Source organism: Pantherophis guttatus, chromosome 2, assembly GCF_059756535.1.
Source record: "Pantherophis guttatus breed Tessera chromosome 2, ASM5975653v1, whole genome shotgun sequence".
NCBI classification, from domain to species: Eukaryota; Metazoa; Chordata; class Lepidosauria; order Squamata; family Colubridae; genus Pantherophis; species Pantherophis guttatus.
This window is the reverse complement of record NC_142064.1, coordinates 200,190,813-200,206,436: the sequence shown is the minus strand read 5'-3', so window position 1 is coordinate 200,206,436 and position 15,624 is coordinate 200,190,813. Positions and strand designations below refer to the sequence as shown.

The following is a 15,624-nucleotide window of genomic DNA, read 5'->3' as shown; positions in this document are numbered from 1 at the left end:
TCTATTCACCTTGCTTCTTTTAGTAAGTGAGACTGTTCTTCTGGCAGCTCTCAAATGAGTTCGTGTCTTTCTTAAGAAGACTCTCTTTTCTTTAAAAAAAACCTTGGTAACTGAAATGCATCTTCCTATCTCCTCCTCTTGCTCCTCTTAATGGCCTGTGCACCAGCCTGCCTGTCCCATAATTTGCCTTCTATCCCATCCCATCCCATCCCTCTCTCAGATGTCACTATTGCCAATAAAAACGACTAGTATCTGTTCCTTTTTGCAATGACTTCAGTAGTAGGAAAGAAGGTCCCAGCATCTGACCTGTCCCTATTGTCCCAGCACCTTCCTTTCCCACTAGGCTGAGGAGTTTCCACAAGAGCATTTCCTTCTCTTATCTCCCACCCCAAACCAATTCTGCACAGATTAGCACATTTCATTGTGTGTGTGGAGCAAAACATCCAGGCACATGTTTCAGTTTTGGCACAGACCTCTCAAAACCAGGTTTTTCAAGCATGCAATATTTTACATATCCCTATTATATGGCAACCACATCTGAGTTCTACTTAGTAGTTACATTTTCTCTCACACTCTCTTTTGAGCTCAACAAATTCTTTCATTTTTACTTTCAATATGCTTCACTTTGCTTGTTTTCAACTTCTGACCTTGTGATCTAGATGGAAGGAGAAGAACAGACTGAGCTCCAGAATTTGCATGATTGTACCTATGAGCTAACCCAGAGATTTTATGAACATGGGGGCAGGACTTTCAGACAGCTTGTGATGCAACATGGACCACTTCCAGAAAAAGAGGAAGACATACAGGTATTGAGACTTGTTCTCTCCAGGAATATAAAATAATCTGCAGGGGAATGAGATCTGATAAAAGGGATATATGACTGTCATTTAGTATAACAATAAAAATACTCAGATTCCATTCTAATAGAATAGAATAGAATAGAATTCTTTATTGGCCAAGTGTGATTGGACACACAAGGAATTTGTCTTGGTGCATATGCTCTCAGTGTACATAAAATAAAAGAGAATAATTTGGAGAATGTAGAAGAATCCCAGTCTTTGGAGGGTTGCAACTCCTGTGCTCCAGGGGTGGGTTTCAAAACCTGACATTACTGGTTCACTTCATGCTTGTGCGCTGTGCGCTACTGTGCGCTACTTCTGCACATGTGCAGAAGCGTCCGGGTGGGTGGGCAGAGCCTCCCGCTGCTGCTGCTGCTACTGGTTTGATCCGGGGCGAACTGGTATCAACCCACCACTGCTGTGCTGGAATGGATTCTATATTTTGATAAATTAGATAAATTAGGTGCCCACAGTTAAGACTTGTTGGCCATTAGTTGATTATGTGCCATTAAGTTGGTGTTGACTAGTAGTTGGATAGATAGACTGTTTCTTAAATACATGCGCCATGTCATATTTGGTGGCTTTCCATGGCACATTCAGAGTTTTTAAATTATTTTTTAAATTATTATTTTATTAGATTTATATACCGCCCTATTCCCGCAGGACTCAAGGCGGTGAACAGCCAGATAAAATACATAAATTACAAAATTTAAAAACAATATAAAATCTGATTAAATAATTTGGCCCATGACAATTTAAACAACCCCAATGTTTTTAAGACAAATTTAAAATTCATCATTAGAATTAAAAAGGAAAAGAAAAAGTTAGGCCAGGCTGGCCTGTTGAAATAGGAAAGTCTTGAGAGCGCGGCAAAAGGTGCGTAGATCCGGGATCCTCCGTATCTCCGGGGGAGCTCATTCCAGATAGCAGGTGCTCCCACAGAGAAGGCTCTCCCCCTAGGAGCTGCCAGTCGACACTGTTTGGCCGACGGCACCCGGAGGAGCCCCTCTCTATGAGAGCGTACTGGCCGGTGGGAGGCTATTGGTGGCAGCAGGCGGTCCCGTAAATAACCAGGTCCTAAGCCATGGAGCGCTCTAAAGGTGGTAACCAAAACCTTGAAGCGCACCCGGAAGTCCACCGGGAGCCAGTGCAGCTCGCGCAGGAGAGGTGTTACATGGGAACGCCACGTCGCTCCCATAACCACCCACGCGGCCGCACTCTGCACCAGTTGGAGCCTCCGGATGGTCCTCAAGGGGAGCCCCATGTAGAGATCTTGTGTTCACACTCTTATTTTTTTAACAAAAGAATAAGCATATCATAACACATAAATAAATGCTGTGCAGCCATTTGTAACTTGTCCTTCATTTGTCCTTTCTAGAATCTTAATCCTACATTTCTTAATAGATGTCATAGAAGCCAACTTTTAATTATTTTCCAGGAACTAAATTGTCTTGAATTTCAGATCTAGGTTCACGTATGTAAATGCATTCATCTGCCTTCTGTACAGTATAACTTGAATGAGTTAAAACAATAATTCCCTGCAATCAAACTCAATGTCCGATGATTATATGGACCAGTGGTGAAATGTAAAATTTGTTACTACTGGTTCTGTGGGCATGGCTTGGTGGGGGGTAATGTGACTGAATGGGCGTGGCCAACTTTTTTTTTTTTTTACTTTTAAAAGCATTTTTTCTACAACCTCTTCAGCCAAAGAGGTCGTTTTAAAAAATGCTTTTAAAAGCCTCTGACGATCCCAGCTGAGTTGCCTGATCGTCAAAGGCTTTTTTTCTTTTAAAAACATTTTTTTCTCCAATCTCTTCGGCTGAAGAGGTTATAAAAAAAAATTCTTTTAAAAGCTTCTAACAATCAGGCAACTCAGCTGGGATCGTCAGAGGCTTTTTTTTTTTACTTTTAAAAGCATTTTTTCTGCCGAAGAGGTTGTAGAAAAAATGCTTTTAAAAATATATAAAAAAGCCTCTGATGATCGCACGGCTCAGCTGGGCATGGGGGCGGGGCAGGGATTTTTGCTACCGGTTTTCCGAACCACCTGCCACCTTCACTACTGGATCGGGCGATCCGGTCCGAACTGGGAGCATTTCACCCCTGATATGGACCTATGGAATCCATGAAGTGTTCCTGGCAGGAATGGGAGTCATTTGCTATTATCTTCTGGGATGTGTTGTTGATTGCCCTGGGATTTCCAGTAGTATCCCATCGAAACACTATGTAGATCTATCATTACATATTTTTTTTCAAGATCAGCCAAAATCAGATAAGAATTTGCAGCAGCCTTAACAAAATAAGTTAGCAGTTTAAAATTTTGCATTTTATATGTTCATACAATTTTTAAAAATGTATTTTTAGTTGTTTGACTAGGTAATGCCCTTTAAATGAAGTCCATAATATTAGATTACCATAAGGTTCAAACCATTCATGTCTTAGAAATGCTGCCTTCCCAAGTAAATAATATTAGAGATACTGCATTATCATAACTATCCATGTATGTTTTTCTTTCTACAAGCAGTTAGATGGCCTTATGAGAACTTTGTACCTGAAAATCATAGTTCTCCAGCCGTGTAATAATAAACAAAGTTCAGTGGCAAAGTAAATTTAGTTTAGAATTAATTAACCTATTAATCTCACTTTCCTGTTTAAATAAATTAATTAAAGGAATTATGATCTCCAGTTGCTGGAATCTGCAAACTTTCTCCTCAAATAATAAGTGAGACTTAACAGCTCTAAAAAAAAGATTGCTTCTTTTGGGCTTTTTAAAATAGGAAGTTTGGGCTCTTGTTTTAAAGACTAGAGAGGACTACTTTGTACAAGTTTGCCACGGTGACTATTCTAAATATTTCAGTATTAAGTTACTATTACATTAGCAATATTAATTTAAGATATTAGTATGCTGTATTAATATTACACCATATCATTTATTAGTTGCATGAATAATTTAAGGAATTGCCATTGCTATAAAATTCTTAGAATGGCATTATGTTTAAGAATATTATATTAATAACCCATAAAAAGAAATGAGGCACACAGAATGGATAGCCATAAAGTTGGCAACAACTATAGAGCCATAAGGTTAAATTAAAGCAACTTATAATATGGAGCAAAATGCCTGAACAACTGGAGAACAGTACTGAGTTTGGCCTAAAAAGAATACAAAATAAATCTCAGCCATGTATCAAGTATCTTACACAGAAGTGCCATGGCAAAAGCTTCTTACAGTCATCACCCAAGTAACCTTGCATTGCCTGGGAAGGGTCCTTTGATGAAGATGGCAGCACTGAGCTTGGTGTTGCTCCTCGCTTGTCCTTGAGGGATAGACATATTCACTGCAGGGGACAGGACCAGAACAACATTAAACTACAAGACAGTTGTAGGCTAGGTATCAAGCTAGATATTAGGAGGGACTTCTTGACTGCCATATGAAAGTTTGAGTGCTTCTTCATCAGAAGTCTTTAGAGAGGCTAGATGATTATCTATGAGACATGATTTACATGGAGAAATGGTTTTAGGTGAGATGACCTCTCCTTCAAACTAAACTAATTTCACTCTGTAAAATTCCAGGGCTGTAACTGGACTGAGAAGCTGAAAAACACTGATAGAAAGTAATGGCAAGTCACGTATCTATTCCTGTTTAGAAGTACATTTTCCTCAAGTGTTTGATTTCCTGTCTGTAAAAAACTGAATCAAGTCTCATTACTTTTCATTCCTAATTACTTGCGGTTTCACCACCTAAAAATGTTCCTTCTAAAGCATCTATGGTATCCCCCACTTGATTATTTCAATTTATTATTCCTTAACTAAGGCTGTATTATTGTTTTCCAAAGTCTCAGTCTTTTAAATAAGACATAAAATCAAAATCTGAATTAAACCAGAATTATTTTAAAAAAACAAAGCTGTAATTAGACTAATCAGCTAAGGGCTATTTTAAGAGGCTTGCTTAGTATCTTTTTAAAGAAAATTTGCAAGCCAATTAGGGTTTTAACAAATAATTGGAATATTCCAACATTCTGGGCATTCTTCTTGTTTATGGCAACAATAGTCACATTTCCTCTAATTACTTTTACCATGAGGATCCTAAATACGTAAAAAAAGTATACCTTCAGATAATCTGAATTTAGGCTATCAAAAATTAGTGCTCAGAATGAGAACCATTGAAATGTGCTAGGATAAATTAATATGGCCTATATTTTTAACTCTTTAATTTTTTTCCAGACTGGACACAAAGGCAACCCATCTATTATAATAAATATTATAATAATCAAATTTGGAGGCTATTACAATGCGTACCAGAGTTGCATAGTCATTTTCTTCTAGGAAATTATGGAATTGATGTATCAAATTGATAAAGGATACTTTTGATCATGGCTTCATTTTAGGAAAACAGAGACAGTTTGGATTCAGCAGTATTCCCACATATATTCTCATTTAGAATATGATTCCATTCAGACCACTTCTGAATGGAACTGTCTTCCACCTCTCTGAAACTGTGACCTTTGACACTGAGCATCTTCAAACATTATTTGATGGTCAGTCTCTTCAGCTTTAAAGAAATAGATTTAGATCTCACCAAACACACAGAGGACTAACTCCATACTTCGTGATATTCATGTAGATACTGAAAATAAACAAAATAGAGCACTCACAGACACCTTGCAACAACTCCATTTCTAGGAGCAATTCAAGCATCTTTAAGGAACACCATTTGAGATCAACCCGATGGAAGCCCATGTCAAGCAGTGCTTTTTATTCCTATTCTGACCCAGCCTTAGCAGAAACAAGAAACAGACTCCTTGTCACGAAAAAACTCTCTTTATTTATCTCCTGTGAATTAATGGCATTCACACACAGAAAAGTCCAGGCAATAGTCCTTCAAAGAGTTAACTGCAGTAACAGACCTTATCAGTTCCTTGCGATAATTGCCGCAAAGCTGCAAATTTAAGTTCTGGCAAGCTGTCGTTGAGGCACAAAACAAGCCAAATCTTCAGAAATCTGAACTGTTGTCTCCTATGACCACCACTCCCCTTTCCTTCTATTTATTCCCCAGTCAGGGAGTGGTCATTCAGAGTCCACGTGTGCCCTGCTTCCCAAGTCAACTCCTTGTCCTCAGTTGTTCTCCTCTCCTAACATCTCTGTGCATATGTGCATCTGGAACAGGCCCCAGCTGATCTTCCTCCCCACTTATCTCAGCCTCCAAAGGCAGCTGCCTCTCCGGTGGCTGGGAAATGTCGGATGGCCTTGGCTCTATCTCTGCATCCGATGCAGAGAATCCATCAGAGCCTTCCCCAGACTCCAGAGCTGGCCCAAGTTCCTCCCCAACCTCCTCATCGTCCGAGTCTGCTGCCAGCTCAGCTGGCAGCTGGTGGGCTACAACAATTCTCAGCTTTCCTAGGCAATCTAAAATTGATCAATGTATTGAAAGTTCCTGGGTATAATGGAACGTGTATATGACCTTCAGGAAAAAGACATGCTTGCTAGGAAACAATCAGACAAGAGAGGCAGGAGCCCCCAGTGACTTAACTGTCAAGAGAAAGAAACTTAGAAAGGACTGTTTCCAATGGTTAAGCAGTTAAAAGTGTTGGCAGGAAGTTTGTACTTTTAGACATGCAAGAATCTGTTAATGGAACCATATAAGCCTTAAAGTAGAATTAGTTTGTCTATTTGTGTTTCCTAACTGGTTTATCTGGGAGATCAAGAAGAACCAATAGTATCACATATCTGTCTAAAGAAGCTGCTTAACTAGTAGGCTAATAAGTCAGCATTAATCTGCATTCTCAGTCACTTTAGAGATTAACCTATAATTGGTAATCGCCAAAAGATACAAGTAGTCTAATCACTGCTGCTTTCTCCTCCTGGCAGACATTTATAATGATCTAATAATTCCTGACTATAAGCTACAAAACAATTTGAGCAAGGATTCAAGGACAAGTGGTTGATATATCTTTATTTTGTGCAACTCCCAATAGAATAGCTAATGTTCCCTGCTGTTTTCCCTATAACAACCTTGTGGATTGTTTGGGTTGAGAGAATGACTGTCCCAGAGTTACCAGCTACCGTGCCTAAGGGAGGACTAGAATTTGTGACATTCTGGTTTCCGGTCCAGCACCTTAACCTTTACACCAAATCATTCCAGCAAGTCCTGGATTCATGCCCTGTGTCATGAATTGAAATGCATCTAGAAAAGAAGCTATCAAGCAGCCCCATACTAATTCTGCATCTGTGGGGTCATCAAGAGTACCTCAAATATGCAAAATTTTAAAAAAAAACAGTAAAAGAATCACAATGAGCATCAGAATCCTGTAATCAACCTTTGAGACAAGGTGCCAGAGGGTCTCGTACACCCAAAGCAACTTAATAGGTGACTATCTTGCAGATGCACGATGTGCAGGCAAAAAAAAAAAACCTTTTCAGCTGCATATATCACCAGCTGGATTCAATAGCTTTTAGGGCAGGATCATCCCAACAGTTCCAGAGGCCTTAATTGAGATCTTGATCTTAAGATCATAGTGATCTGTCTTATGATAATGAGGGAAAATGAGACACTCCCATACGTGACATATTTCTATGATCAGAATGAAAGATCAAAGACAGAATCCATTTTCTGGGTTCACAAAATGGATTAAGCCACAAATCAGGCAAACAGACCAGATTTGCTCAACCAGTTTGTTAAAAAAAACCCAAAACCAAACTTATGATGTGCATTCAGACACTGGATTTTGAACTAACTCGATTAAGCATGGTTTATGAATGCAGCTGATATAAATGCACTAGTACAGTAGTTGCTTTGGCACTTAATTTACATTGTATCATTAAATATATACTGTCACACAACATCTATAAAGTGTAACATTTGGGGCATTGTTTTGCTCCTACTCCTTAGTCTTCCTTGTAGGAGTTTTTAAAAAATGATTTTTATTATATTGAAAAGATTTGATCACATGCTCACTAGATAGTGACAAGAATTAAGTCTTCAGATGATGAAGAAATTTTCCTGTCACACTTCCACGATGAATGTTGATGTCATCAAGATTGTTCCACTCAAGTAGCTCCTGATTTATTTGTTCTGCAAAATGAATTGATGTATTTTCTGTTATCTTCTCACTAGGCATCGCCAGATGGACCAGTTTGGTGTTGGTGGCTTATATCAGTCTTGCCCCTTGACCTGACCCACAAGTTGACCATTTTTTCTGAAACCTCCCTGAAGGCACGCCTCACCCAACTAAAGCATATTCTGAACATCATTCTGGAAAGTCGTGACTACAGCAACTAATACTCAGACTTGCCACACGGACGTTTTAGATAACATAGAAGGCAGGGAAGTGGGCACTTCCAGGGAACAAATGACAAACTGAAGATGGTTTGGCAAAAAAACAGAACTGACAACCATAGAGGAATGAACCGGCAAATAGACCAGCTCTTCATAATTCTTCTCCAGTCAAAGAGAGGATTTGAGATTGCTCACAAGTGCTCTATATCGTTGCTCCTCACAATGCCAATCTGGTGCCCTCCAGAGGTCCTGGGACTGCAATTCCTAGAACTTCTAGCCAGCATGGTTGACTGGGAAATTCTACAAGTTGTGATCCCAGCACATCAAGTGGATGCCAAGTTAGGGTGATCAAAGCCTTAACGTCTTTATGTCCTTTATTGTGATTATTTTGTTATTGTAAAACTGACTTCGGATATAGTCCTTGAATGAGGACTCTGAAACTGGTCTGCAGTTGTAGCAAATTTGCTACAATGGTATGTAGTAGTAGCAAGATTTTTTGAATGGGTTTTGGACTGACAGGGCTAAAAGGTTCAGTAGTAAGATGTGAATTGTATTCAGGTGAACATATTTCTAAGCACCTTACACCATGAGAATAGGAAATAAAACTACAAATGCTGGGACTTCTTGAGGAAATTTGCCTTATATCACATGTTGATGTTTGCATGGGACTCTTCAACATATTCTTCATAATGTATGATGTTCTTTCTTTCCAACTTAAGTAACTCACTGCTATTGATTGTAGGGTAAAAGCCAACTCAGAAATGAGGAACATGACAAAAGGGCTGATTTTCTTTCCTGCATTTTATTCTGATTGCTATTTAATGAAGAATTCCAAAAGGGATCAGATACAATGACGTATGCTGCTGAAGAAGGTAGATTAGAATACTTCTATATGATAAGAAAGATATAAAAGTTAGATTGGGATAGATAATGTGTAGTTATCCAGATGTTCGGCAAGTACAATGATTTCTTACCATTTGGAGAGCTATACTTTCCCACCAGTCTGAAGTAGACCGTTTTAAAGATTTAATTTATAGAAAATGCCTAAAGGGAAACCTGAAAATGAAAATGAAATTTTAGACAATTCTCATGGGGATGAAGTGAATAGCTAGAGGACTAACTACGACCTAAAATGTATAATTCAGGAATTAATCTAGGTTTCAAAACGCTAAAATGACAGAGTATTCAGCTGAACAAATCTGCTGCATAATTGTACATGCTGTTAGACAAATTACCATGAATATAAAAAGTTTGACATACATGTATATAATATGAACTGACCATGTACACCTAGGTTTAGTATAGGGAATATCTGAATAGTTCATGAAAGATCAATCATTTGTTAATGTTTAAGAAGTCATGGGATTTTTAAAACAACAGCTGCTAAACCGATTGGTTTGTAAAATTTGCCAAAGATTAGAATTATTTTTAGATAAAATATTTTTGTGCTCCAGCCTGAAGAATATGGATTCTGAGAATGAACAGCACAGTACAATATAATATAGGTAGCCCTTGATTTATGACCATAATTGGGACTGGAACTTCTCTTGCTAAGTGATGTGGTCATAAAATTACCCAATTTTATGACCTTTTTGCAGCAATTGTTAAAAGTATCCAGCTTCCTCCACTGACTTTGCTTACCAGAAGCTGATTGGGAGAGGTGCAAGTGCTGATCATATGACCTGATAAATAAATGCCGGCTCTCCAGCACCCAAATTACAATCATAAGACTGGGGAAACTAATGGTTATAATGTAAGGATCAGCTATAAACCACTTTTTTCAGTACAGTTGTAACTTCAGATGATTGCTAAAGGAATAGCCTTGGTGGCGCAGTGGACTAAAGTGCTGTTAAGTAGCACCAGCTGCCTGCAATTACTGCAAGTTCAAATCTCACCAGGCTCAAGGTTGACTCAGCCTTCCATCCTTTCGAGGTAGGTAAAATGAGGACCCGGATTGTGGGGGCAATAAGCTGATTTTGTATAAAAAAGAACACTGCTTAGGGAGGGCCGAAAGCCCTACTAAGCAGGTATATACAAAAGTATGAAGCCTATTGCTTAATGCATTGTAAGCTGCCCTGAGTCTCCAGAGAAGGGCGACATATAAATCGAACCAATAAATAAACAATAATAAATAGTTCTAAATTGAGGACTAACTATTCTTTTTTGGCAGATTTTAAACCTGCTGTGATATATAGCTGTGTTTGCTTTTAGTTGTATTTAAATTTGTACTCCTTATAACAATGTATTTACATAATTTAAAATTGGCTTGTCAAAAAGAATTAAATTAAATTAAATTACCTTATTATTTAAGATGCTCTTATCTTGTGCTTCTGCTGGTTTGACTGTTCAGTGGTTTAAGAAAATTCTGTCCAGACTCAGATACTTTGTCAACAAATTGCAAAGTATTCAATCTGGACTATAGGTTATCATGTCTTCCCATTGGACAATTCCTCTTGTGCCCTTCCACCTTTCCGTATCAGGTAAACGATGGCCAGTCATTTCCCTTTCTCTGGGTGGATCGTTTTAAAGAGATCAGTGGTGGGTTGCTACTGGTTTGCCCCAGATCGGGCAAACTGGTACCGGCGGTGGCGGGAGGCTCCGCCCATCTTCCCGGATGCTTCTGCACATGCAAAGAAGCGTTGGGCAAGTGTGAGCGCCCATGCATCCATGAGCAAACTGGTACTGACTGGTTTTGAAACCTTCCCCTGAAAGAGAGATATTAAAAATATATCTTGGAGAGATAGTTAAAAAGCTGGACTTGGACAGAGGAGAGCCAGGTTTAATCCTTCTTTAGGTATAAAAACTGTGTCAGTGTCTTTGGGCCAGTCCTGAGTGAGCTGACAGAAGTTGAAAACATTTATTTACCAATCCACAATGGCCAGTATGGTGACCAATAACCTTCAATGAAGAGACCCTCATTCTGTAGTGAATTGCTTTGGGATAATAATACACACACACACACACGCACACACAAACATCTTAAAACATAAAAGGAGGAAGGCTTTCACTCCAACCTCTGGCCTTGGCCTTGTAGGTTAATTTGGCTACTTAATTGCTGAGTGAGAAGGGTTTTTTTTTTTTACTTCAAATGACAAATTAATGAAATGGTGGAATGAGAACGGATAAATAAATGGAAATGGGGAAAGCTTGGAAAAACCAAAAGCTTTTAAAAAGAGCAGTTTTCTTTGGGGTGTCAAACCAACTGAGTTAACAAGACAATTGTTTCACTGATTATACTGTAGTAACAGGATAAGAAGAAAGCTTTAAAAGCTATTAGAACTAATGCTAAGGATTGGTTCAATTGGAGAAATGGCCCTTCCTCTGCGGAGTATCCAGTTGACCTTCAGCTGCAGCAAAATAAAAGCATCTTGGCACAAATAGAAAGGAGCAATCGAACTGACATAGGGAGGAAAAATGTATATTGTTTCACGTTTTTTTTTTAAAAAAAATGTAAAGTTGGGAGGTAGGAATGGAAACAATATAATTTCTCCCATTAAGGTCTTTTGCTTGCCTTAAATTACCTTGCTGTTCTTCTGTGTACTACAAGGGAAGAGGAATTCAACTGTCAAATAGGGGCATTTTGTCCATATACTTTTCCCCATTTTTCATTTTTCTATATTTATTTGGAACCGTTGGGATAGATTATAAATGTTGAATGAAATTTAGGCTTAGTTTCTTTCAACCTTTATATCTTACCCTTAAGTCCTTATTTAGGGAAAGTAATAATAAAAGGCATCTGATATTTATAGGACATAATAGAGATTTAATAGCCCTTTGGGCTATTTTGTCATGTTACCACCAGCTGCTTATTTCTCTGCTTGCTTCCAAATGTCATCTTTATAAGCCAGCTGTGTTGAACTCATTCTTTTGTAAAGTGTGCCTCCTCAGAATAAGAAGCTTCTCTAACTTAAAGATATAAAATGATGTTGAAGGGGTGGAGCAAAATTGCATGTTTGCAATTTGCGCTTCTTCATGTGTTATGAAATAAAATACTAGTTGGAATTAAATACCCTTGTTTGCCTGGGCTGAAACATTGGTACCTGCGAATGTAGCACAATGATGATGAATGCAATCTCTTAACCATTCAAATTTTATAGCTCCTTGGACAATATATGTCTCTGGAATCCTGGATCCAGAAAATTCTGGCTTCCTCAGTAAATGGAGTGTTGGGGGGGGCAATTATTTGTGTAAATATATACCAAATTTAGGAAAATACTTATCCTTGTAACATGTACTGTTGAAATAGAATTTAGGGGGCGGAGAAAAACCCTACTGATAACACACAAATTTTGCTTTGGTGTTGCTTGATGGCCAAGGTGATTTGAGGAGTTTAATTTTAAATTTTAAAAATTAGTAAGTTTTAGTAATTGGTATTACTTGAATTGCATAGGCAAATAAGCAAACCTTGGTTGTTTTGTTTATTCCACAGACTTCCTGGCCTTGCTTAGTTTTAAAACATAAGAATTTTGAAAAGTAAAAAAATTAGAGCAGTTGTCAAAAAAGCCAATTTAGCCCTAAGCTACATAAACAGAGGCATAGAATCAAGACCACATGAAATAGTCCAGTAGTCCAGTAGTCTGGACTACTGTAATGCTCTCTACATGGGGCTCCCTTTGAAGAGCACCCAGAGGCTCCAACTGGTCCAGAATGCGGCTGCGTGGGTGATTATGGGAGCGACACGGCGCTCCCATGTAAAACCTCTCCTGCGCGAGCTGCACTGGCTTCTGGTGGTCTTCTGGGTGCGATTCAAGGTGTTGGTTACCATCTTTAGAGTGCTCCATGGCTTAGGACCTGGATACTTATGAGATCGCCTTCTGCTACCGATAGCCTCCCAATGGCCAGTACCCTCCCACAGAGAGGGACTCCTCAGGGTGCCGTCGGTCAAACAATGTCAACTGGCGATCCCCAGGGGGAGAGCCTTCTCTGTGGGGGCACTTGCCCTCTGGAATGAATTGCCCCTGGAAATACGTATGATCCCTGACCTACGCACCTTTCACCGTGCCCTCAAGACGTTATTGTTCCAACAACCTGGGCTGGCCTAAACATTAATTTTAATGGGTTGTTTTAGTTTTTTAATGATATTGGGGCCAAATTATTTAATATGTTTTTTAAATTGCTTTTAATTTTATATGTGTGTTTGTTTTATTTCTTGGCTGTGCACTGCCCTGAGTCCTTCAGGAGAAGGGCGGTATAAAAATTAGATTAAATAAATAAATAATAAATAAATAAATAAATAAATAAATAAATAAATAAATAAATAAATAAATAAATAAAGTTAGTACTGCTTTATACCGCTTTGGTAAGAATACTGCATTGGTCACCACGTTATAAAAAAGATGTTGGGGCTATAGAAAGTGTACCAAAAAGAGCAACACAGATGATTAGGGGGCTAAAACGTGAAGAATGGCTGCAGAAATCGGGTTTGTCTAGTCTAGTGAAAAGAAGGCTTATGATAGCAATCTTATCTAAGGGACTCTCACAAAGAAGTGGGGTCAACATATTCTCTAACACACCTGAAGACAGGATAAAAAGTAAAAGACAAAAACTTATCAAGGAGAGATCCAACTTAGAATTAAGGAGAAAATTCCTGACAATAAGAACAATAAATCAGTGGGAGATTATCTCCAGAAGTTGCGGGTGGTCCATCACTGGAGGTGTTTAAGTAGAGATTGAACAATCATTTGTCCAAAATGGTATAGGGCAGTGATGGCTAACCTTTTCCGGACCGAGTGCTCAAAGCAGAAGCGCACACCCGTGAATGTGCGCATGCGTGCCTGAACCCCCAAAATGCAATGTGCGCACGGCCCCGTGCACATGCTACACTCCCTGCGCATGTGCATGCCCCCCTGCATGTGCACCACCACTTCCCGCACATGCGCACGCACCACCCACCCACACCCTACCCCCCTCGTGCATGCATGGCAGAAACCCGATGACCAGCTAGCTGTCAGGAGGCGCACGCGCTTGCGTGCTACATGTGGCACGTGTGCCATAGGTTCACCATCACGGGTATAGGGTTTCCCGCTTGAGCAGTGGGTTGGACTAGAACATTTCAAATGTTCCTTCCAATTCTGTTATTTTTATTTTGTCAAACTAATAAACTTCATTTGAGCAAACTATTGCTCAATACAGATGCACATCTGTATATTTGCAAATTGTATGCCTATGCATATATAAATTTAATAAAAACAAAAACAAACAAAACATACGAATTGTTTCAAGGCATTACTTTAGAAGAACGGTAATGCTCCTTTATTTATATATTAGCAGTGTTTTAATTATGACAAACAGCAAGAACATAGAAATCACTTTCTGCAGCATTTTCATATGGGAAGAAAACAAATGTAAATAGCATCGAGAAAAGAACTACAATACTAAATTAAATACGAATACAGGATCGTATTTTGGGGATTTATTTATGTTAGCTTTTGGCAATGAAAATTCTTTCCACTAGGTGTCAATATAAAACAAAGATGAACAGAGACAAAAACAAAGAAAAATTAAGTGTACTAGTAATCAAAGATCACGAAGCTCCTTCTAAGAGAGATAAGAGGAACTTGATGGTCTTCAAATGTTACAGTATTGCTCTTCTCACTTGCTTTCACCTTTGACTGCTGATTCAGGCAGATGTGATTGTTATTCAGCAACATTTGGAAGTCTTCAGATTCCACAGACATCAAAGCCTATGGCAATAATGCTGTCTGCAGGCCCTTAATTTAACAATTTGCAGTTATTTAATATTGAGTACTTAATGCAGTACAGGTAGTCCTTACTTAGTGATACTTATTCAGCATTTGTGATTTGCTTAACATCCACAACTGGAACTTCTGGTGTAAATTAGTCTGGTCGTGTGAATTTTCACGTTATGACTGTATTGCTTAGTGACTGAGTTCCTGGTCCCAATTATGGTTATTAGCTGAGGATTACTTGTACATCATACTTGGTTAGTTCTGGATTTAGCCATTCTTTGAATAAAGGCATTGAAACAAATGGGGGAAGTTAATTGTGACTGGGAATAGAGAAAGAATTTCATGTAGTTACTATTTTAATATGAGCTTGGATTTCAGAGGCATATATAGAGTGAAGCAGAGCAGACACTGCAGTGCAATGAAGTGCAGAATGAACCACGGTGAGTAGCCTGGTTCTTCAACACCTCTCTAGACAAGGACAGGACTTGAGATCACCCATACGTACTCCAGGCAGCTGGTTCTCATGATGAGACCACAAGATAGCGCTCTCTGAAAGGTTAAATGCTCTAGGAGGCAAGGGAATAGTTTTCCTCAAACTGCAGTCAGAACCTTTCAAACAACACTAACTTTGCAAACTTCTTTCTCTAATCACTTTTGGAAATTACTTATTAACTGCTTTTCAGCTATTAGAAACCTTTGGATTGACAGGCTTGACATCACCAGGTGAATTTCATCCAATTCTTAGTGAAATAATATTTTAATTACTAATTTAAGGACTTATTTTTTTTAATAAACAGCAAAAGGGTGATTAAGATTTTGA

General features: G+C 38.7%; 1 protein-coding gene across 2 annotated transcripts in view; it reads left to right on the top strand.

Annotated features, from left to right (window-relative positions):
• Window positions 1-10,422, top strand: part of LOC117654956 (LON peptidase N-terminal domain and RING finger protein 1-like) — a 30,617-nt gene extending 20,195 nt beyond the window's left edge. For both annotated transcript variants that reach the window (XM_087887522.1, XM_034401957.3), the window contains exons 11-12: window positions 660-806; window positions 7,954-10,422. In XM_087887522.1, coding sequence (XP_087743648.1) covers window positions 660-806; window positions 7,954-8,118 — 312 coding nt within the window. In that variant the 3' untranslated portion in view covers window positions 8,119-10,422. The remainder of the gene's footprint in view (window positions 1-659; window positions 807-7,953) is intronic.
• Window positions 10,423-15,624: the final 5,202 nt, after the last annotated feature.